The 24,422-nt window shown below is 23.8% G+C and overlaps 1 protein-coding gene across 1 annotated transcript; it reads right to left on the reverse strand.

Annotated features, from left to right (window-relative positions):
* Nucleotides 1-6,010: 6,010 nt before the first annotated feature.
* LOC114192039 (uncharacterized) lies at nucleotides 6,011-7,921 on the reverse strand. Its single transcript, XM_028081591.2, has 2 exons — nucleotides 7,682-7,921; nucleotides 6,011-7,117 (listed from the first exon to the last, which is right to left on the reverse strand). The coding sequence occupies exons 1-2, from the start codon at nucleotides 7,749-7,751 to the stop codon at nucleotides 6,375-6,377; spliced, it is 813 nt and encodes a 270-aa protein (XP_027937392.2). The 5' UTR covers nucleotides 7,752-7,921; the 3' UTR covers nucleotides 6,011-6,374.
* Nucleotides 7,922-24,422: the final 16,501 nt, after the last annotated feature.

A 24,422-nucleotide genomic window follows, 5' to 3' on the forward strand; every position in this document is an offset into this window, starting at 1 on the left:
TATCTTGTTCAACTTTGTGTAGCTGTTGGTAATTGATGTTGCAGGTGAAGATTTAATCGTTTTAGTGGCTCAAACTTGAACTCGTACATGTATTTTCTATTAAGTACTATTATTCCTATAACAGATCAATTTCAAACTCCAGGTATTACGATCTTTCTTAAGATAAAAAATTGTTTTGAAACTGTGCATCCAATATCTTGAAATATCTAAGTTCACACCAATTCTTAGTCTAATGATTAACATTTATTTTAATCTTGTGATATTGTAACTTAAGAACATTTCAGAAACATTCTTATCATTGTAATTTTTTGTTAGCTGGTAATGATAATGTTTAGGACTTCGACTCATTTATTATATATGTTGAATGCTGCCTCACTTCAATTTTCTTAAATTAAAGTGGCTCAATTTCTTAAATGTTATTAATTTGTTGTTAAGGATAATATGATATTTGGGCAACCTTGTTTCATGAAAAAATCAGATATCACTTCTATTTTGTTTTTTAATTTGAGACAGTTGAATAGTTTGAGAATTTATTTTTAATGGCTTAAAAAAACGATAATTATTCTTTCAATAAAATAACTTTTTGAAATTGTAATAAAATGAAAAATCACTTTTACTTTAAATGGAATTTCTAAGATGTGAGTTACTTTTTTCACACAATCTTAAAAGTACTTTTTTAAAGCTTTAAAAAACCTAGCCATTGTAATGTTACACTAGGCTAAAACAAATAGTTGAGTAATTTGTTAGCAAACTTACCTTTGTTACTAATTATTGGTATAAGATTTGTCTAGTAATGAATACTATAGACATTTATTATCAATACATAGATAAGTTTTTTAACACTTAGCATCAATTTTTTATTGTTAAAAATGCATAAATATTTATACGATTAAAAAAAATAAAATATAATTTATAAAAACTTGGTGATATTTTTAAAATTATGAATAACTTTTAGGTTACAATTAAGATAAAATTGTAGTCTATACCATTCGTGTATAAGTATACGTTACGATTTACTTAAAGAATTCTTGTTTATATTTAGACACCTGAAGTATAGGTTGCGATCTTACAATGAACCGTAACCTATACTCCTGAATAATGTTAATTTCAACATTTTTTTTATTTAACCTGTGCATAACATTGTTGTCTCCTCTTGATGTTGTGAAATTATCTTATTTTCTTCTACTAGTGCATTTAGATTCATTAAATTCATTTTCTTCATTGTGTTCGCAAGTTCTTCATTGGAGGTTTGTTTTACTCGTGCTCCATTGGAGGTTCGTATTCCATTAGTTTTCTCCTTACTTTCACTTGGTTTTCTTGTTCTTCATTCACCTTCGTTTCCTTTCCATTATCTTTCTTAGTTTGTTGCCTTCATTCACCATTTGTTACATAACCACATTTTTTTTTATGTTTTTTGCATTCCTCTTTCACCATTTTTAATATATTTAAATGATATGATGATATATTTAATTTATTTTTTAATGTATATGTATCATGATAATTTTAAAGGATGGTGAATCCTTAAATGTTGTATACATAAAAGTATGACAAATGAAAAAGAATGAAAAATCTTTGATTAATATATTATAAAATATCACAAAATATTTAAAATTTTTGAAGAGTATAAGTAAGTAAAATAAATGTACAAAATGTAGAAAAAAAAAACGGTACAAAATACTAAAATTATAGAAAATAGATAGTAAATGATGAATTTTTGGAAGTTATGAATTGCCATCTTCCTTCTGTACACTAGAAGAGAAAAACAATTTTCAACAATTATTTTACTCTATCAAATCTTGTCAAAACAAAACATGTGACAAATATATGTAATGTACACACTCTACAAACAAATAAACAATAATAGCAATTAACACAAAATTTGACTTAAAAATAATTTCTACCTATTTTAGTTAATTTTTCAAAATTAATATAATGATGAAAATTGGATTTTTATATTATTTGTTTCTAGTTCAAAATGTATATTGTGGTGCTAAATCTTTGTGTTTAATTTTCAGATTGTTTGATACAATGTAGAGTTATTGAAATGAAAACATTTCTTTTTAGATAATATATGATTGTGGTTCATCAAAAAATTGTAGCTCATTATATACTATAGGTTACAGTTTCTGACCGTATTTATTTACTATGTCTAGATATACTATAGTTCATGAGTCCTAGTTTAACATCGGAAGTCAGAGTAGTCATATTCCTTTATTGCATTAGTGTAAGAGTTAAATATGTTTTTGGTCCCTCAAGTTTCAGCGAATTTTGGAATTAGTCCCTCATCAAAATTTTTGACCAATTTAGTCCTTCATCTTTCAAAATACATGCATTTAGTTCTTTTAACCAAATTTTGTTAAGTTTATCTAACGTTTCAAGCGCATTTCATGATAATATTTAAATTATTTACACTGTTTGACACATTTTTGCTTCAATGTTAACTTAAATACTATCATGAAATGTGTTTGAAACGTCAGATAAACTTAACAAAATTTGGTTAAAAGGACTAAATTCACGCATTTTAAAAAATGAAGGACTAAATTGGTATAACATTTTGATTAGGGACTAATTCCAAAATTCACTTAAACTTAAAGGACCAAAAACATATTTAACCCTTAGTGTAACAATGAATATGGGTATAAAATGTACTACCATATATTTTTTTAATTAAAATATTATAATCATAAAGTTGTTATTGATGTTACTATCATATTATATTTAATAAATATTTTTTTTTCCTATAAGAAATTTATGCCAAAAAAAGTCAAAAACAAAATTGTATATATCATTGACACATTACACAAATAGCATGATATATCACTAGCTTATATAATTGATTTTTTAAGTAATTTTCTTTAAAATAAAGTTTGTATTGGTGAGAACGAATCAAATAACAAATCATTTATATTTGATTTTATTGGAAGCTTTTTTATTGGTTTTGTTTAATGTTTAAAAAGTTAAATTAGTACTAATTTTCAAAGAAGAATAATTTTCAGGATAAGATAGACACAAAAGACAAAAAAAATGACCCTAATTATATTTATGTGTATAAATACATAATCAAAATAAGAACCGTATATTTAATCCAATTGGTTAGGCTTCCTCATGTTTATTTACGGTAAGTACCATGATAAACTAATTGCAATTATACATACGCCCTTTCTCTTAATTTTTTTTCTTTTTATTTAAGCAACATATCCCCTCTATTTTAATATGTTTTTAATATTGAATTTTTTTTTTTGTATTTATAAAAAACAAATATTTTTCAACGAAGTATTAGATATTTTATTTCAAGTTTCAACGAAGTATTAGATATTTTATTTCAAGTTTGTCTCAAATGAACAATCAGTATAATATATTTGTTTTTGAAAATTTATCTATACTTATATGTAAATAAATTTGTTGTTACACATTTTTATTCAATTTTATCCTTTAAGTATTATTTTAAACAAAAATAATTACATCTCTATTTGTAAAAAATAAGAAAATTTATATTTTAATAAAAAATAATAAATATTGTGTTCATAAGTGTTATAAAGACGATTTACAATATAAACGTTTAAAAAATAAACAGATTTAGCGTATTTAAATTATGTTATTCAAAAACTACAATGTCGATATACTTAAACTAAGATTAAGGATTAAATATGTTTTTTATCTTTTAACTTTGAGTGAAATCTGTAATTAGTCCCTCTTGTAAATTTTTAACCAATTTAGTCCATCAATCTTAGTTAGAAATGCATGAATTTAGTAATTTAAATCAAATTTTTTTAAGTTTACTTGACGTTTTAAACACGTTCCTCACTTAATACTGAAGTAAACATGTGTCAAACGGAATAAACAAACTAAAGTGTGTTTGAAACGTCAAAAGAAAAAAAAAACTTAATGAAAAATTGTGTTAAAGGACTAAATCATGTCCTTTACAAAAACGATGGACTAAATTGGTTCAAGGTTTACAAGAAACACTAATTTCATTTTTTATTAAAAGTTAATGGACTAAAAACATATTTAATCCTTAAATTAAAGCCAAAAATTGTAAATATATTAATAGTTTTAAAATGAGAAGATTAGCTTTAATACAAATTTATCCTAATATTTTTCTTTTTTAATTTGGTCATAATATTCGTCAAATTTGTTCAATTTGATATTCTTCCTAATGCGATTTAAATCCAGACTTTAAATAATTAACGGACGGTGGATAATGACAGTAATGTGTCATTTTGTGGTTTTTTTTTATTTTAAAAAAAGAATTATTATTATTATTTCATTATTTTTTTATTTAAAAAAGTTCATGTGTCAAGCTAGTATCGTACTCGCGTGTTAGTGTCAGAATTAGTTTTTTATATTTAATTTGGTCTTAGATACTCATTTTTTTTCTATTAAGTTCATTTCATAAATTGAGCAATTATATTTTTCTTTAAATTGATATGAAATTTAATTTTCATATAAATTTTATATTATTTTTTTATTAAAATTTACATTTATATAATTTTTTTTTAAGATTACAATTGGTTTAAAATTAGAATGCAAATTTTAAAAGTGAGTAATACTTAATTTAAAATTTAAAGAAGTTAAAAATCACATACAAATATTTTACAATATTGTATTAATATATTATATTATTATATTTAATTTTTAACCATTCAAAATTTTAAACCAATAATAATATTCTCTACCTTTAAAATTTTTATTTTAATTTTAAATTACCTCTACCTCTAAATTAAAAAATAAAAAATAAAAAATGAGAAGAGTACAAAAGGTAACTGTAACATAATATATTATATATAATTAAATTTATCCATAGTATAATTCATTTGCATAAATAACTTTTCTTCGGGAACAATCAAATATATGAATTACAGAATATTACTGATCTCATTTCAAAATCATTACTAAGGTAATCTTCTTCTTTTTTCATTTTAATATTATTTATCATTTAAAAATTTGAACAATTAGTGCATCTTTACTAACTTAAATTATTGAGAATTGACAGAATTAGAGTGTAGTTTATCCAAATATAATTATAGTTTCTATATCAATGATTTTTATTAATTTCTCCAACCCATATTGATGTGATAATGACTCCATATGCCTATGTCATATCGCACTTCAGACTTTTCTTTTTCTTTTAAAGAAAATGTTGTAATATTACAAAAAAAAATTATGATTATGTTCAGAAATTAAATAACAGATATCTGTCACTAAACTCCATCTAATTAAGGACACAATCATTATACGCAGTGTAGACAAAAGAAATTGTCATGTATTTTGAGGAAAAACTTAATAAAAAAAATACGAAAGAACACAAATCAGTTTCATAATTAATCCAAAATCTGATATTTAACTGCATAAACCAAACTTAAATTATAAACAAATTAGTTTATTTTTCTTTCGTAATTCTCTTAAAATTATTCCATCACAACCAAAATTAATTTTTAAAGCTAAGTGGATAGTAAAATATTACTTCGTCTCCTTGATCTTTGGTTTCAGGTCCATATGAGAGAATTCCATAACAAATGTGGCAATATGCTGCAAATAATTTCAAAGCAGCAAGGATGGATTTTTCTCTCCTTAATTTCTTTCTTAAAATATTTTATGTAAATTCATTTCTGTATAAAAATAACGTGTAATATTCTAATTTATTAATTAATAAGTATTATTTGTGTTAAATTTCATTTTTATGGGCTGTTGTCATGTTTGTTTTCTGGATCTATGCTCCATTCACTTAACCATTGCTATTTGCAACCCATCCATAGTTGTAAAAGAGTGCTAGCATAAATCCTCCTAAACAAAATTATTTTCGTTTTTCACAAATATTTTAATAGGATTGTTGTAAGCCACTGGAGTTTGCTAAAGAGTAAAACGAGGGATTTGATTTGGACAGTTTGCAAAATTACAATGTTCAAGCTTACAAAAAAAAATGGAAAGTAAATGTTTTCATTTTAATTTCAACCAATTTCTGTTTTATGTGACTTCTGTTTTCATGGAATCCAAGCAGAGCTAGTTAGTGTTTCCTGAAAATTGAAGGCAACAGATATATTCAGCATAAAAGTTGGGACCTCCAACATTCGCCAATTACATGAAGTGGAGCACAAGTAGAGTCTCCAGAGGCTAGCAATCCCTAATACATTGAAGCAAAGACATTGAAGAAAAACACTAATAATCAACCTAAAATTTGAACAAGTACCAATATACGAACTTCAATTTTATCCCAGTTCAGAATCTTCATATGTTTCATAGCAGTGAGATTCAGTAGGTTCCTAGGCATTGGATTCTTCTGTGGAAGATGATCTGCCAACACTGGAAACAGCCTTCAGAGCTGACCAAAAGCTTGAGCAAATATCAGTATATATGAACTTCACATTTTCATCACATCACAGTTCAGAATCTCTATATGATTCATAGGCATAGGATTCTTCACTGGGAGGTGATTCATACGCATATGATTCTTCACTGGGAGGTGATTCATAAAATCCGGAGCCTTCAGAGGTATCAAAAACAGGAGTTTCGCCACCGAAAAAGGAACTTTCAGATGGTTCAGATTTTTCATGAACTACAATTTCTCCTGTCTGAACAAATTGAACCAACAAATGAACTCCATTAACCACATCATAAACCATTAGTCCTATTCTGCCACCAACCCAACTACCCATGTGACTTCCAACAAGATAGCCAAATCTACCAAGCCTTTGCTCCCCCAGAAACCCTCCACCATAAGTACCAAACAAAGTACCAGTGCCCCTAAGGAACCCTTCTGTCAAAGTGCCACCATAGTAAATAGCTTCAAAGAAATCCCACCCAGAAGAGATGATGGGACCTATGATCCGCTTGGCTTGACGAGAAGCCAATTTCGCTGCCTTCTTACCTTCTTTCTGTGCATGTTTTGCCGAATCTTTTGGGGACATCCCCTGACCAACAGCATCAACAAGGGCAGACTCAATTGCAAGAGTCCTTGCTCTTTCAGCATGAGAAGATCTCATATTGTAAAAATAGAGCTTCACACCTTCCTTCACAGCACATGCCACACTTCCAGAACCCATATCAAAGCAATTTAAGATCGTAAACTTTCCACTCTGGGATGACCCATCCTCTCCAACAAGTTCCCTGCACTTTTCAGCTGAAAGGAGTAACTTACGTATAAGTTTAATCCTTCAAGTATTGAACTCAATCTACCGATTTAATTTCCAAGTTGCCATGTTTTGCAAATGTTTAGAGATCAATTTGAAGGGTTTTTCAGTTTTAGAGAGATTAACTGGCAAGCTTTTTAATTAACACTAAGGATTAGTTATACAATTTTCCCTTTTTCTTGTAGTTCAGGAACACTTTGCTGGAGGAGGTAGTTATTAGATAATATATCAAGGATGAAATTGAAGAACTAACCTAGTAGTTTACTTGTTTTTGTTCTGTTATGTTATGACAAAACAAGAAGAAAAACACATAAACACAACAGGTCCAAGGAATTCATTAGAATTCATGCTACTGATACAATTATGGAAATATTCTCTCACGAAATATAAAATCAGCCGTAGTTGTTCTTCACCTAAAATCCTACCCGACCTCAACATTAACTGTGTCGAATTTGCAGAGATTTGCGATCTGTTATTGGGGAGGATCCTTATGCACCGCAGATCTTAATTTAATAGAAAATTTTGAATTGAGGAAGATGAATAAAGTAAAATACCTGTGAAGCTGAGAGCAACGATGGCAAAAACAGAGATTAGCAGATGAAGCCTCCTACTCTCGAAATCCATGGCAGTGACCGAAAACCCTAACTAAGCCTCAGGATTATAGAAAATGTATAGTCTATAGGCCACTTTGAAGTTGAATGCTTCAAAGAGAGGGAAGAATCTTGATGCGTAAACAACCGTGCCTTCTCCGCGGCCTCTACTCGGCGATGACATTGACCGTTGACCACAATGGGGACATAACAAAAGCGAACAGTCTCGAAGGGACCACCAAGTGGTGGGCCGAACCTATAGACCCAAAAGGGATTTCTCCCTCCACCTCCAAAGAATTCTTCAGCACCCCAAAGATATCCTTTTTTCCAAAAATGCCACTCTCCCTTTTTTACTTTTACCTTGATTAATATTACCCCCCTCTCTCCAGATTACTCATCAGCCACAACCATTCCACTTTAACTCAGCAGCACACATCTATTTAATTTCTCCTCTCCAAAATATTCTTCTCTGAAGCCAAAGTCACCATTGCATTCAAAAAATATGAAAACAAAAAAATATAGAAATAACTTAAAAATAAATATAAAAAAATTAAAAAATAACAAAAAATAAATTAAAATTACTTAACCAGTTCGACATCTAATAGGATACTTAACTGAATTTCGAGATTCATTATAAAAAAAACTGATTTTCCATTAGTATATCGGATTTCAAATTAGTATATCGGATTTCAAAATATGGTTAAGTATTTTATTGGATATCGAAATTTAGTTAAGTAATTTTAATTTTTTTTATAGTTTTTATTTTTCTATTTTAAAATATTTATATTTTATAATTTTTTTGTTTTAAATAAAATTATAAAAAATTAAACAATTAATTTATACATAAAAAATAAAGGTTTAATTATATAGAAAATCTCACTTTTTGTTACAAAATTTTAATTTGGTCCTTAACTTCTAAATTATTGGGTTCTATTTTTTGAAAATTTGTTCCAATTTCGTTCTTTCCGTTAGGATATTATTGACGACGTTAACTGGGTGCTACGTGTCAGCTCGTGATTTTGGAGAATATGTATATCCTTATACTCATAGCCATACCCAATTGAAAAAGTCATAGATTCTTCATGCCCATTAAATACATGAATTTTTCGTTAAACGGGAATAGATTCAGACAATGTCCACAAGGGCGGTTTTATTTGATATCTCTTGTACTTCTATTTTTATTTTTTCTTTTCTTTGTTGCCACATGTCACTAAAGAGATCATTTACATTTTTATCCATAATTTATATTTAAACCATTGTTTTTTTTATAATTACTTCATCATTTAGTACAACTTAAAATTACTTGATTACTTAATATATTTTACTTTTATTTCATAATATAATATCATTTAAATAAGTTAATTTTTTTTCTATACTACTATTTACTTTTATGATATTTATTACCTAATAATTTAATAAAATTAAATTTAAAAAATATGTTTTAATTATATTTTTGTAAAATACTACTATTTAAAAATAATAATAGAAATTTTATCTTAAACAAATTATTAACAATAAAACATATTTATATTAAATTATAATAAATATATATATATATATATATATATATATATATATATATATATATATATATATATACTATTTAATGTTGAGAGAGGGGACCCTGCCCCCATTTTTTTTATATTTATATAGTTTCATATAATTATTTTAAAATTTAATATTTTAATATATATTATATATTTATATTCTAATAAATTTTCATATATTTATATATATTTATATTTATAGGTTTTTTTCACATTTATTTTTCAATTTTATCTTTTAAATAAAAATAATTATTTTATTAATATTATTTTATAAGTGATTATTTATTTAGTTTAAGTATTTTTTTTATTTGATTATTTTTAAACTTCATTATTATAAATGATAATTAATTATAGTAAAATAAAAATCATTTTATATTTAATTTTATGATTATAATGATAACAATAATTATAATTTTATTATTTTTTTATTATCATAAAAAAATTAAATACAATGTTTTTACTAGTTTATATAAAAAATTTGGAATTACTCTTTTGATTCCTATTTTCGTTCAAAAATAATAAGTTGGTCATCGAATTTTTTTTAGTCTCAATTTGATTCTGATTTTGGAAAAAATGATGCAATTTTGTTATTTTTTCAATAAATTTCTTGAATCGGACTAAGGTTTTTTCATCAAAATTGAAGTTGTGAATAAGAATGGTTTGTTTTAATGGTGTAATTGACATAGTCCTAGTATAAATTTTGGTGAAAATTTCTTGCTCTCCTTGAAAAAATTTAACAAAAACGATCAAATTGCATCAATTTTTAAAAAATCAAAACCAAATTGAGACTAAAAAACATTAGACGACAAACTTGATATTTTTAGACAAAAAAAGGGACTAAAAAGGTAATTCAACCAAAATTTGGGCACCACAAACATGTTGACTGGAGATCCCCCAGTGCACATGAGAATGTTTAATACTCTCAATTTAAATGTTTAATAGCATAAACATTTCATTTACTAAATAATATATATATATATATAGATATATATTTACTTATTATTATTCATTTTTGTTTCATTTGAAGAACTCTTTTGTTTCACTAAAACAATTTTCGTTATTTTTTAACCATTGAGTATATATGTTGATATTTGAAAAGTTTTCTTAGATCTCTAAGGTATTTTTCATTTTATCATACCCTTAATTATACATTTATTTTTCTTTGTGCGATTTTTTTCAATAGTTTCTCAAGTTGTTTTTAAGACACACATTTGTTAATTTTTTTATATTTTTATTCGTTTTTATTTTCATAATGTAGAATACTATTTCGTTATATTTTATGTAATTATTTTTTATTTTCTAAATCATTATCAATCATACCGTAATTTTTTCACTATAAATGTAAAAATAACTTTTATTTAGTACAATATAAAAATTTAATGTAATTGTCGTGAATAATTTTTTTATGACCATCCAACATATATTGGAGTTCAGAAGATACAAGATATAGGTCAAAAATTTATTATTATGTTTATTATTTGTTCTTTGCGTCATTTTGATCAAATGGTGTATTATAAATTTTATTAGTGTATAAAAAAGATTCATTAGAATTTAAAAAATTCAAGTAAATAAACATTTAAAATATATTTTAATTTGAATATTTGTTTTCCTTTTATATTTTTAAATTTTATCTACTAGGTTTCATTAATGTTTACAAATTTAATAAATGTTTTGATTCTAATGAAATATTATTTTGTATTTTAATCTAAAATGTAAACAATTATAATTGATTTCAAAGGATTTGATATCGAAAAAATAACAATCCTCCTAATGTTGAAGAAGTAATAAAACGAGTACGAGTATGAGTACGAGATTATACTCGTTACCCGATGGGAATGGAAATGAGACAAAATTTAATACTCGTTGAATTTGCACATGCAAATGTGAATGAATTTTTTTTACAGGAATGGGTATGAGATAGCAAAATCCATCTGTCTCCATCCCCTATTGCCATCCCTATCAAATGACTAAAAAGTGGATAATTGAAACATTTATTAACAAAATAAACATGAAAAAAATACCTATTATCTTAATCTTTTTACACTATAATAGTAGTATCTTATTTTTTTTCTTATGTTGTAATATATTTGAAGAATTTATTTTACTAATGTTTAAATATTTTTGAACAAAATTCCCTTTAATTGTGATACACATCTAACACAATTATTAACACACCTTTGTCAACTTATCATATTGTACCGCAAGGAAAGGTTATCTTTATAAATATTAGTGGGGCTGGGCAAAATAAACCAAACTGCACTGCACTACAAAAAACTGCACTGAACTAAAAAACTGTTCGCATGAACTGCGCTGAACTGAAAAACAGTTCAGATGAACTGAACTATTATTCTTAAAAATAAACTGGACTGAACTGCACTGCACTATAATATAAACTGAACTAAATTGTTATAAACTAAATTGTTTTATGAATTGCACTACGTCAGAACTGAACTACACTATTTTTTAACTGAACTGCACTAATTTTTAACTTAACTACACTATTTTTGAACCATTTTTGAACCGAATTGCACTGATTTTGAATAAACTTTGATATATTTGAACTGAATTGTACTATTTTGAACCAGATTGCATTGATTTTGAACTGAATTGCACTATAAATGAACTTAATTACACTATTTTGAATCAAATTGCACTAATTACATATGATTGTACTACGCAATAATAATCTAAAGTTGATAATTTGAAAGTGCTTAGGAAGTAATACTTGAAATATGCATGTTAAAAACATATATGTCTAATAACTCAACCCAGAAAGGGATCTGAATTGATTAACGAGCTTTTCACTTGTTTAAGGTGAATCTTGAAAGAGTCTTTAAGTTTTAAAACTCAATTAATCAATTTCGCAGTTCTGTGTTAATGAACTGTTTAAATAAATCAAGAAAGATTGTGAGAGAAGAGAAAGAAGCAAGACACAACAATTTATACTGGTTCGATTCAAGATGAATCTACATCCAGTCTTATCCTAAGTAACCCACTTAGGAGGATTCCACTAACACAGATAGGATCCAAGAATTACAATAACACCTATATAATTCTAGACCCTATAAACCCAAGAACTTGATCTACCAATCAAGAACTCCCCCTGGGAGCAATTCATCCACGCAATTGCACCTAGGCCTACACTTCACACAATGAAGCAAAGTAATCAGGAATACAATAAAAAAGAATCAAGAAACGAATACACTTATTGTTGTGCAGATTTGTCAATTTGCTCCTAGATTCAAGCTAGACCCATCAGGGTAGAATCAACCATCAATCTCCTTGAATCTTCACTTGAATGATCTTCAAGAATGCTTAAGAACTCAGTGAATCTCAGAGGGTTGTTTCTGATAATGTTTTTCAGTGATTTGTAACTTTTTCCCTACTTGAAACAAATTTTAAAAACAGCTTTTATGCAGAGTTCTCTGTTGTCATTAATGGATTAGGAATTTACCTAATCGATTATCGTAAGTGTATTTTCACTGCCTTAGTGCAGTACTCACATCTAACCCATTAGTTAAACAGCTAATCAATTCATGATTGCACAAGCAAGAGTGTGATGGTTAATTACAACTTAATGCAGGCTTGATTTACATCTGATAATTTCATACAAACAGCCTAATGCACAACCTAACTAAAATAGGACTAATTCTAAACTGGTAATGCACATGAATTGTAGCCTTGGACATCATCAAAATCATCTTCATATGAGTTGAAGTAGCTTCCCCTTTCAACAATGCATCATACTTCAATACACCAATTAACATTTTTATAATTTTTTTATTTATATTAAAGTTTTCAGTAACTTAAAATGTAATTAAAATATTAAAATTAATATAATAAATATAAATATCGGTATTAACTTATTTTTTATATTTTAAACTCTTATGTAATATTACTTTTTAGTTTTATAATGTTTATTATGTTGCGTCAAATTTTTTAAAAGGATTTATTTTAGAAAATTCTCAAAATTAATATTTTTTTTAACATTTGTATTCATTAATATTTGTGTGAAAAATATTATAGAAATTTTATGAAGTTCTAAAATATATTTCGTGAAGCAACAAATCAATAATTTTTTATATTTTTTAAGAACTTTTTAAAATAAATTCTCTTTAAAAAAGTTGACGCCACATAATAAATATTTTAAAACTAAAAAATAATATTACATAAGATTTTAAAATAAAAAATACGTTAGTACCAATATTTATATTTATTATATTAATTTCAATATTTAAGAATATAAATAAAAAATTATAAAAATGTTAGCTGTCAAAAAAATAATTTTTAAAAATAACTTATGTAAAATCATAACATAAAAATAACATTACATAGTAAAATTTATTCAAAATAAAATAAGATCTTGAATTAATTTATAATTTTTTTTAATAAATTAATTATAAATATTTTATATTTTTCTCAAAGAAAGAGTAAAGAAAAAAATTAAGACAAAATAAAATAAATATTTCAATATGAAAGAGAAATAATAGAACGTAAGACACAAAATACATAAGTCCAATTCTTATCTTAATACTAATATTTTATTTGAAGTATTTTGCTCTTTCAATCTACTATAGTTCAATAGTTAACTTAGTTAACTTAACATAAGTTTAGTTTCTTAAAACTCAACTATTTTATAGTACAGTTCAATTATTATTATGAATAGTTTAGTATATTTTAGTTTAATATAGTACAATTAACTATAGTTTAGTAAATTATGCCCAGCCCTAAATATTAGTTTAAAAATCGTGTCTACGGATTAATGTTTGTTTGTACGTCATTTCTATGTAAGTAAATATTTAAATATGTTATATTCAAATATAGTCTTAAATACACGGTCTTTAGTTTTGTCCTGTTTGATCAATTTGGTTCTTACTTTCGTTTTGGGTTCAATTAGGTTTTCATTTTTGTTAAATTTTAGTCAATTTTGTTCTTTTTATTAACGGTATTAAAATAGTTAACAATTTTGAACAATGCATGCCACGTGTCACCTTCTCATTTTTTTATTTTTTTAAGTTTTTTTTATTTCAAACTAATTGTCCACGTGTCAAGTCACAATTGTGCCACGTGTCAATGTTAGTGTCACATTTCATTTGTGATTGAATTATTTCTTTTTGTTCAATCTAGTCTCTATATTTGTTATTTTTGTTCAATTTAGTCTTTATATTCTTTATTTTTGTTCAATTTAGTATTAGTTTTTGTTAAAATAAAATAATTTTATATCTTTCAAATTAAGACCAAATTAAATTTTTTATAAATATTATATATATATATATATATATATATATATATATATATATATATATATATATATTTTAAATTGACATTACTATTAATTATTTTTGAAATTAAATTATAAATTAATTATAATTCCTAGATTCAATTGTTAAATAGAATATAATTATTTAAAATATTATTAAAATATAATTCTTAAATATTTAAAAAAAATATATTAACATTTGTAAAATTGATATTTAAATTTAAAATATTTAATATTTTTATTGCATTTTAAATATTAAAATCTAAAATGTTATATATTTAAATATTATTTTTATAATATTAGTATACTTTTCTAAAATATTTCTCATATTTGTAATATTTTTAAATATTAATTTTAAAAGTATTAGTATTTTAGAATATAAATATTAGAAAAAAAAATTTAATAGTTATATTTTAATAATATTTTAAATTGTATCCTATTTAACTATTAAATTTATAATTAAATTTAATAGTTTATGATTCAATTTCAAAAATATTAATAAAAATGCCAATTTTAGAAAAATTATTAGTATAATATTTATAAAAGATATAAAAGATATTATAAATGAACAATTTTATCAAATTGTTCATTTTAACTAAAATTTGGATTAAAATAAAAAAAAAATAACGAATATAGGGATTGAATTGAATAAAAATAACAAATATAATGACTAAATTGAATAAAAAAAATAACACAGTCACAAACCGACACGTGGCACTATTGACATGTGACACAAGTATGACTTGACACTTTGACAATTTTTTTAAAATTTAAAAAGAAATAAAATAATTAAAAAAACATAAGCTGACACGTGGTATGCATAGTTAAAAAACGTTAACAAGCTAAACACAGTTAGTAAAAAGACGAAATTGATCAAAATTTGACAAAAATGAGGATCTTATTGAACACAAAACAAAAATGATGACAAAATTGAATAAACATAATGAAAATATGGACCAAATGTGTATTTAAGCGTAAAATATATTTAGAGGTTTAGGGGGGAAATAATAATACTTTTAAGTTTGTGATTAAATTTTGAAAATACTCGATGTTAAAAATTATATATAAGTTTGGGAAGTCAATATACTATGAAAAATACGTAAAATATATTCGTTATAAATACAAATAAGTATATGAACATATTGGTCAAATGTGTATTATTAGACTCGTCTAATTAGTGTATCGATATATTTATAATCAAAATAATAAATAGAGTTGTGTAATGCATATTAATAAACTCGTATAATCAATGATGAACTGTTTTGTTTCATGTTTTTTGTTATACTTGTTTGGTGATTTCAATGGCAGATCTTGACCAATAATTTTGGAGAAGCCAAAATAATACACTCAAAATTTATAAAGTTGAATTTGATATGAACACCATTTTACATAACATGTCCTAATTTCATTTTTTTATTTTTGAATATTCTTATATTTGAAGACGTTTATCACGTTCTAAATAATTAATATCAAAATCATCACTTGTAATTTTTTGAACCTTAAGAAATTACTTCTCTAATTGAATAATTGAATTTTAGTATAATGTTTCAGATTATGTAAAAAAGTTTATCTTTGCTTTCATCTTCATGGTAGTTACCTTTTATCACTTTTAAAATATATATATATATTTTTTATTCTTTATCAATATACTTTTTTTTAGTTTAAAATTCAAAAATTGTTGGAAGTCTCACATCGACTAGAGGTAATACAATTTTATAGTATATAAGTGGGGTGCAAACCTTATGTTACAAGTCACTTATAACAAAAATAGTTTATAATAATATAATAGAAAATCCAAAGATATAACTAATAAAGAAAACTCTGATAATCAAGTCATGATTAAAAATTGTAAAAAACACATAGTACATTATTTTGTATTCTATATTAATAAAAAGTAAACATACAAAGGCTCGTGAGATGAAAATAAATAAATAATTCTAACTATATAAAGTGAGTCAAAAGAAAATTTGTTGTTCTTAAAAAATGGAATAAAACATAAAAGATGAGGGCAAAATTATTGAGTTTGTGTTTAACCTTTTTTTTCTTCAAAAATAAAAGAAAATAAAATATGTGAGATTGAGAGATTGGTATAATATGTAAAAACACTTAAAAAGATAATGTGAAAGAACATAAAAAAAATATCAAAATAGATATTTTTATTCTTTTTATATTTTAATATTTATTAACATTAAATATGGTAAGTAATTTAATTTTCATTTTTCAATATATATTATATATAATTTAAAATTTTCTAAAAAAAATTTAAATTCAATATGTAAATTTAAAAAAAGTTTAAGAAAATTTGGGGGGTCATTGTACCCTCGCGCCCTATAAAAGCCCTGTTAGTGGATGATTGTATGAACAAATTCGTGTAATGTGTAGTGTGTTTAATGAATGTATTGATAAGTCCGTTTAATATTTTTGTTATATTTATTTAATCAATGAATGGAATGACTCGTCTAATATTCTTTGCTATACTCGTCTAATTAGTATATGGATAGACTCGTTTAATGTGCGTATAGAGACTCTTCTAATGTGTATTGCAAGACATGTGTAATCAAATAATGGATAGAGTTGTCTAATGTGTATTAATATACTTGAATAATCTGAATAATCAATGTATGAAATGTTTCATTTAATGTTTTTTGTTATACTTGTTTGATTAGTATATGGACAAAATTGTCTAATATATATTGTTAGTTTTGTATAATATTTTGTTGTACTAATATAATCATTGTATGAACAAATATCTCTAATATGTATTGTTAGACTCGTTTAATGTTTTTTTGTTACATTCGTTTAATTAATGAACAAAATAGTTTGTCTAGCGTTTTTGTTATACTTGTCTAATTAGTATATGAATAGACTTGTCTAGTATATATTGCTAAACTTGTCTAGTTTTGTTCTATACTCATATGATCAATGCATGAAAAAAATTATCTAATATGTATTGTTAAATTCATACAGTGTGTGTTTATAAACTCGTCTAATCAGTGTAGCTTAAACACAGTTAATCTGTTAGCTTTTACCTTTTGTTTTGATCTTACTAGAATTGCAAACTCTTACCTTTTGAAGTAGAAAATACTAAAGAATAAATTAAATGAATATAAAACAAAAAAGTTATAATATTAAGAAGTATAATTTTTTTATTACAACTATATTTTTTAAACTTTTTTATTACAAATAAAATTCATAATATTAAGTAAAGCAACTTTTTTATTATAAATATATATTTTAAGCTTTTGAAATGAATTATTGCATATAATATTTTAAATTATGTTATAAATGTAATTATAAATAAAATCCTACATGAAGTTATATGTACACATCGTTAATGCTAATTTTTATCAGATAATTTTACATACTAAAAAGAAAAAAATTCAATAACAAAATAATTTATATGATTATTTAACTCTTTGTTCACACACACACACACACACACACACACACACACACACACACACACACACACACACACACACACACACACACACACACACACACACACACACACACACACACACACACACACACACACACACACACACACACACACACACACACACACACACACACACACACACACACACACACACAATATTATATGAGTGTTACTATCTTGGTTTGTAATATTAATTAATTTTTGTGTTTTTATATATTTAAATATTAAATTTAATTGTTCATTTGACAAATACACAATATTATATGAGTGTTACTATCTTGGTTTGTAATATTAATTAATTTTTGTGTTTTTATATATTTAAATATTAAATTTAATTGTTCATTTGACAAATATTTATAAATATATCTATAAATCATTAAATATTATTGACGTTTTAGATATTGATTTGAAGATTTTATATTTTATAAACTAATGACATTACTAAAATGAATTAAAAAATATATAAAACAAAATTTATAATATTACAATATATTATTTTTTATTATATATAAATATATATTTTAAATATTTAAAATTAACTATTAAATTCAATTTAAATAACAAGATTCTATGCATACGTGATTAGTGTAATTATTTATTAGATAATATCAATTTAAATTTTACATACTAAAATAATAAACATATTTAATAATAAAAATATCTATAGTATAACTTAATATAAATATATTTTATTGTTGATATTTTTTTAAGATAAAATTATTATTATTATTTTTTAAATAATAAGATTTTACAAAATAAAATTAACACATATTTTTTAAATTTATTTTTATTAAATGACTATAAAATAATAGTTTAGAAAAAAAATCCTATTTAAATAATATTATTTTATAAAATAAAAAATAAAATATATTAAACAATTAAAAATTATATTAAATGGTGAAGTAATTATAGAATAAAAAAATGAACTCATTAAATATAAATTTTGAATACAAACATAAACGAAAACATAAAAAATAAAAAAATATCAAATGAAAAAAAGAATGTAATAATTGGAAAACTTGTGAATATATATATATATATATATATATATATATATGGTAAAAAAACTCATCAACTGCCCAAACATTCCCTACCAAAACCCTAACTCACTTATTTATCCCAAAATATCTAATTAAGCCACCTGTACAGTACACGTAACACACCCTAATACAAACCGTGCCACTTGTACAATGTTTCGTTAATGATTTAAACGGCGTTACAAAAAAGGACCAAATAAAACACGAATTGCGAAAATGAGGACCATTCTAAACATTCAGTAAAAATGAGGACCATTTTAAACATTCTGTGAAAATGAGGACCATCCGCAACAAACACTACGAAAATGAGGACCAAAACGGTATTTAAGCCATAATAATAATAGTAATATAGTAATATTAGTAATATAATAATAGAAGTAATTATAATTAATAATAATGATAATAATATTTATAGTTGATAGTAATAATGATTATTAATTATAATTGATAATAATAACCCGTGTGGCGGATCTTGACTAATAATTTTGAGTAGCCAAAATAATTTGTAGTAACAAAATTTGAACTCATCAATAATATATTTGGAATAAAAATCTATAGTTATTCCTTTTTGAATAAAAATAACCATATTGTGTTCAAGAAATTCATCTTTCATTTTATTCTGAATTTTGTTTTGATAATCTTCATTGTAAAAAATGAAACATTAAGAGTTAAATAAAATGAATTAGACAATCAATCAAGTAAAATGTCTTTAATTTGTTTGTTTTTATTAAAGATCGACATAATTCAATATAGAGCCGTCAAAGTGGGTCAGAACCCATGGGCCAACCCGGCTCACCACGAGTTCGGACCGGGATTGGGTTAAATTTTTTTTACAAATTTTAGTACAAGTCAATTTTAGACCCAGCCCACCAAAAACCTGACTCACCTTGATTGAACCCGTAGTGGGCTGGGTTGGCCCACCAACCTGCATGGTGATACACATTATGTTGGACTTTGCAATGTTGGGCTGTTTTTTTAACCAAACACATAGGTGCGATGGCAAATGGAAACCTAGCTTCAACTAATACAAGTATAATTATTGGAAAAATTATAATTAGTTAGCTGAAAAAAGTATTGCATTCAATAAAAGATTGGGTAAGTCACAAAAATGCTTTGATCTTAGATAGTAATTTGCATTTTTATTTACTTATTTTGGTTTGTATTAAAGTTTAACATTATTTTGGATTATATTGAGACTTTATTCAAATTTATTTAAATTTTAATCCGAAATATAATTTATGACTTAAGAAAAAAATTAAATTTTTTTAATTAAGTGGGCTAGTGAGCCAACCCGTGGTGGGCCGGACGGGATTCAAATTTTTTCGGCTCGCTAATATGTGAGTCGTTGGGTTGGGTTGCCCCACTAAGTGACCAACCCGTGGTGGGCCGGGCCGGGAGGCCCATTTTGGCAGCTTTAATTCAATAATGGTCGATAGATCCTTCAAATTTGAATAGGTATGAACATCAACAATGAAATGTTGGAGTGAAATTTTAAACTAATCATATATTTATCAATATACCTTTTTTTTTTAAGTTTAAGACAAAAAAAATAATTTATCATAATCTAATAAAAATTTACACACAATTACTAACAAAAATATATAATGGTAATAATATTATATATTACAAATAAGAGTAACAACTTTACTACTAATAATGTTAATAATACTAATAGTAATAATATATAACAGTGACATATAATAATAATAATAATTATTATTATTATTATTACTACTATCACTGTAAATAATATTTACCCCTACCTAAAATTTTGACACATGCACATATTGTTGGTTATTTGGTCATTTTACATCTTATACTACGCAATTTACTAAAATGTCATTCTTACTTTTCTAATTATACAAAAATGCCACTAATAAATACCTTTACTGTCATAAACTATCTACGAAAATGCTACTACCAATATTTACGGAAAAGCCACTACAATTATATTATTGTTATTATTATTAGATTATTCTTATTATTTTATAATAATTATAATAATTATTATTATTATTACAATTATTAATATTATTTTATTATTTCCATTAGTATTATTATTATAATTAATAATATTATAATTATAATTATTTTATTATTTTTACTACATTGTAATTATTATTACTAACATTATTATAATTATAATAATTATGGTTCTATTATTTTATTCATTATAATAATATATTATTAATTTTATTACGAATATATTAATTATTGTAATAATAATAAATATTATAGTTATGGTAATTGATACTTTTATTATCAATATTTTTAGTATTATTGTTATTTTGTCCATTATTTTATTATCATTATTAACATTATTATTACAATTAATTTTATTGTTATTATTAATATTGTTTTATTATTATTAGAATTGTTAATACTAATATTATTTTCATAATTATAATATTATAACATTTTTTTATTTGTCACATTAACTTTTATTATTACTAATATTATTATTGTGAATATTATATATTTATTACAGTAACTAGCATAAACACAGGCGTTATCGTGTTTGTGTGTACGCATTTTTTAAATATGTGTAATATTACATTAGTATGTAATGATATTGTAATTTTATTAAGTTAATATGTAAAATAAAATTATATTTATTAAAAATAAAGTGAAATATATCAGAAAAACCGTTGATAAATAAAGAAAAATAGAAGAAGCAGATATGAACGATTTTATAAAAAGCTTGTAAACATAATGGTCAATTTTAAAAAATTTAATAAATAATTATATTTTAAAGAGTAAAATTGGTATTTGAAAATGTAAACACAAAAGAGAGAATCATCTTTATATATTGTTATAGATTATAAATATTCTTTTATTTATCATTTTGTATTATCATTATTTCTTTTATCACAGGATAATAATAATAATAATGTTATATTATTATTATTAGTAGTATAGATAAATACATATTTTATTTTTATTTACTTTGGGATCATAGCATTTTTTTTATTTGTTTAATGGTTGATTGATCTTTAAATATTTCATCTCAAACAAATAGCCACTAAAATTAATAAAATAATAAAACTGAAAAAATATTATTTTATTATGATAATTATACTGTATTTATAATACTTATTGTTATTATTATATTTCTATAAACATATTATTATTATTGTAAATATTATTATTATATTACTATGTAATAATAGTTATTATTATTATTAGTTTTATCAATATGAAATATTATTTTCATAGTGATATTATTATGATAATTAAACACTCATTTTAGTTTTATTTATTATCAATCTTATCTCAATTACTTACAATTTTATATTTATTGGTTGTTTATTTATTAATACATCTGAGTATTATTTGAATTCAATAAATAGTTATAAAAGTAGTAAAATAATAAAATTTAAAACATTTTTTTTATAATGAAAAATTATTTAAATTTTAAAATAATAATTAATAGGATAAAATTATAAAAACAAAATAGAACAAGCAATGTGTTTCTCTTTTCTTTAATATTATTATTATTTTATCATGGGATATTATTATAGCGGCATTATTATTATTATTATTATTATTATTATTATTATTATTATTATTATTAGTAGTAGTAGTAGTAGTAGAAGTATAGTAAAATACACATCTTACTTTGATTTAATATGGATCATATCTCAATTACTTGCATTTTTTATTTGTTTTATTGTTGAATTGTCTTTAAATGTTTGAACTTAAGAAGTAGTTACTAAAATTAGTAAATTAATAGAATTAAAAATATTTTTTTACTATGATACTTATATTACATTTAATAATAATTATTATTATATTACTATAGTGGTGTTATTATTATTATTATTGTAGTTGTTGTTGTTATTATTATTTCTACAAGATATTATTATAGTGATTTTATTATTATTACTATTGTTATTAGTATTTTTATCACCACGGGATATTATTATAATTATTTTATTATTATTATTATTATTATTATAGTTAGACACATATTTTACTTTTGTTTACTATGAGAGCATATCTCAATTACTTGCAAATTTTATTTATTGTGCTGTTCATTTATCTGTACATCTAAATATTATTTGAATTCAAATAAGTAGTTACAAAAGTAGTAAAATAATAAAATTAAAAATAATTTTTTTATTATGAAAAATTATTTAAATTTAAAAAATAATAATTAAGAGGAAAAAATTATAAAAACAAAAACAGGATACTAGAGATGTGTATCAATTTACATGTATGTAGTTGATGTATTATTATTATTTTTATCATGGAATATTATTATAACGGTAGTAGTAGTAGTATAGGGAGACATCCATTCTACTTTTATTTTCACACCAGATCATATATCAAATACTTGCAATTCTTTATTTGTTTTGTTGTTGGTTTATTTTTAAGTCTTTTAACTAAAAAATATTTACTAAAATTGGTAACTTAATAGAACTGAAAAATAATTTGTTTATTATAATAATTATATTGCATTTATAATAATAATAATTATATTACTATAGTGGTATTATTATTATTATTATTGCAATTATTATTGTTGTTATCATTACGAGATATTATTATAGTGATATTATCATGGTATTAACATTTTTATCACTGCGAGATATTATTATAGTGATATTTGTTATGAAATAAAGCGAATAACAGAGAGATAATAGATAATAAAGAAGAGAAGAAACAATAGAGAATAGAGAATGAGAGAATGAGAGAATAGGGAGTAACTCATTTGTATATTATTATTGATAGGAAGAGTCCTATTTATAGATACAACATGTAATCCATAAAGGAAACAAATCAACTTAGTTAATACAAATATTTACCATAAAGATTAATGAATCATATGAGTAAATGTATCAAATCAATGGACAATCATTAATTCATAACACTCCCCCTTGAGTGTCCATTGATAAAGAATGTGCCTCGTTAAAACCTTACTAGGAAAAACCCATTGGGATAAAAAACCTAGTGAAGGAAAAAGAGTACAACATTCTGTATTCTTTAATACAATATTGTTCATCACATATTCTATTTCTCCCCCTCATGTAAACTTACATCATTAAGGTGACAGAGTCCGAATTTGTGAGTCATTTGCTCAAAAGTTTTTCTTGGCAAAAGCTTTACAAATAGACTTGTCATATTTTCAGATGAACGAATTTTTGGATATCTATATCATCCTTTCAATTGAACAATACACTATTGTCTTCATATATGGTTGTTGATTCCATCTTTCTCGAGGATAGTCACAAGTTCCTTGCACATGTTGAATTATAAACCTTAACCAAACATATTCACAACTTTCCTCGTAATTTTGTATGATTAGACGATGTTGCTACTATGGTTTGTTTCATATACCTTCATGAAACCATTGTGCTACCACATGTGAACAAACATCTTGTTTGTGATCAACCATTGTGACATTGTAAGAATATGT

This window comes from Vigna unguiculata, chromosome 7, assembly GCF_037176805.1.
Source record: "Vigna unguiculata cultivar grain cowpea cultivar isolate G323 ecotype 2 chromosome 7, ASM3717680v1, whole genome shotgun sequence".
In the NCBI taxonomy this organism is placed as follows: domain Eukaryota; kingdom Viridiplantae; phylum Streptophyta; class Magnoliopsida; order Fabales; family Fabaceae; genus Vigna; species Vigna unguiculata.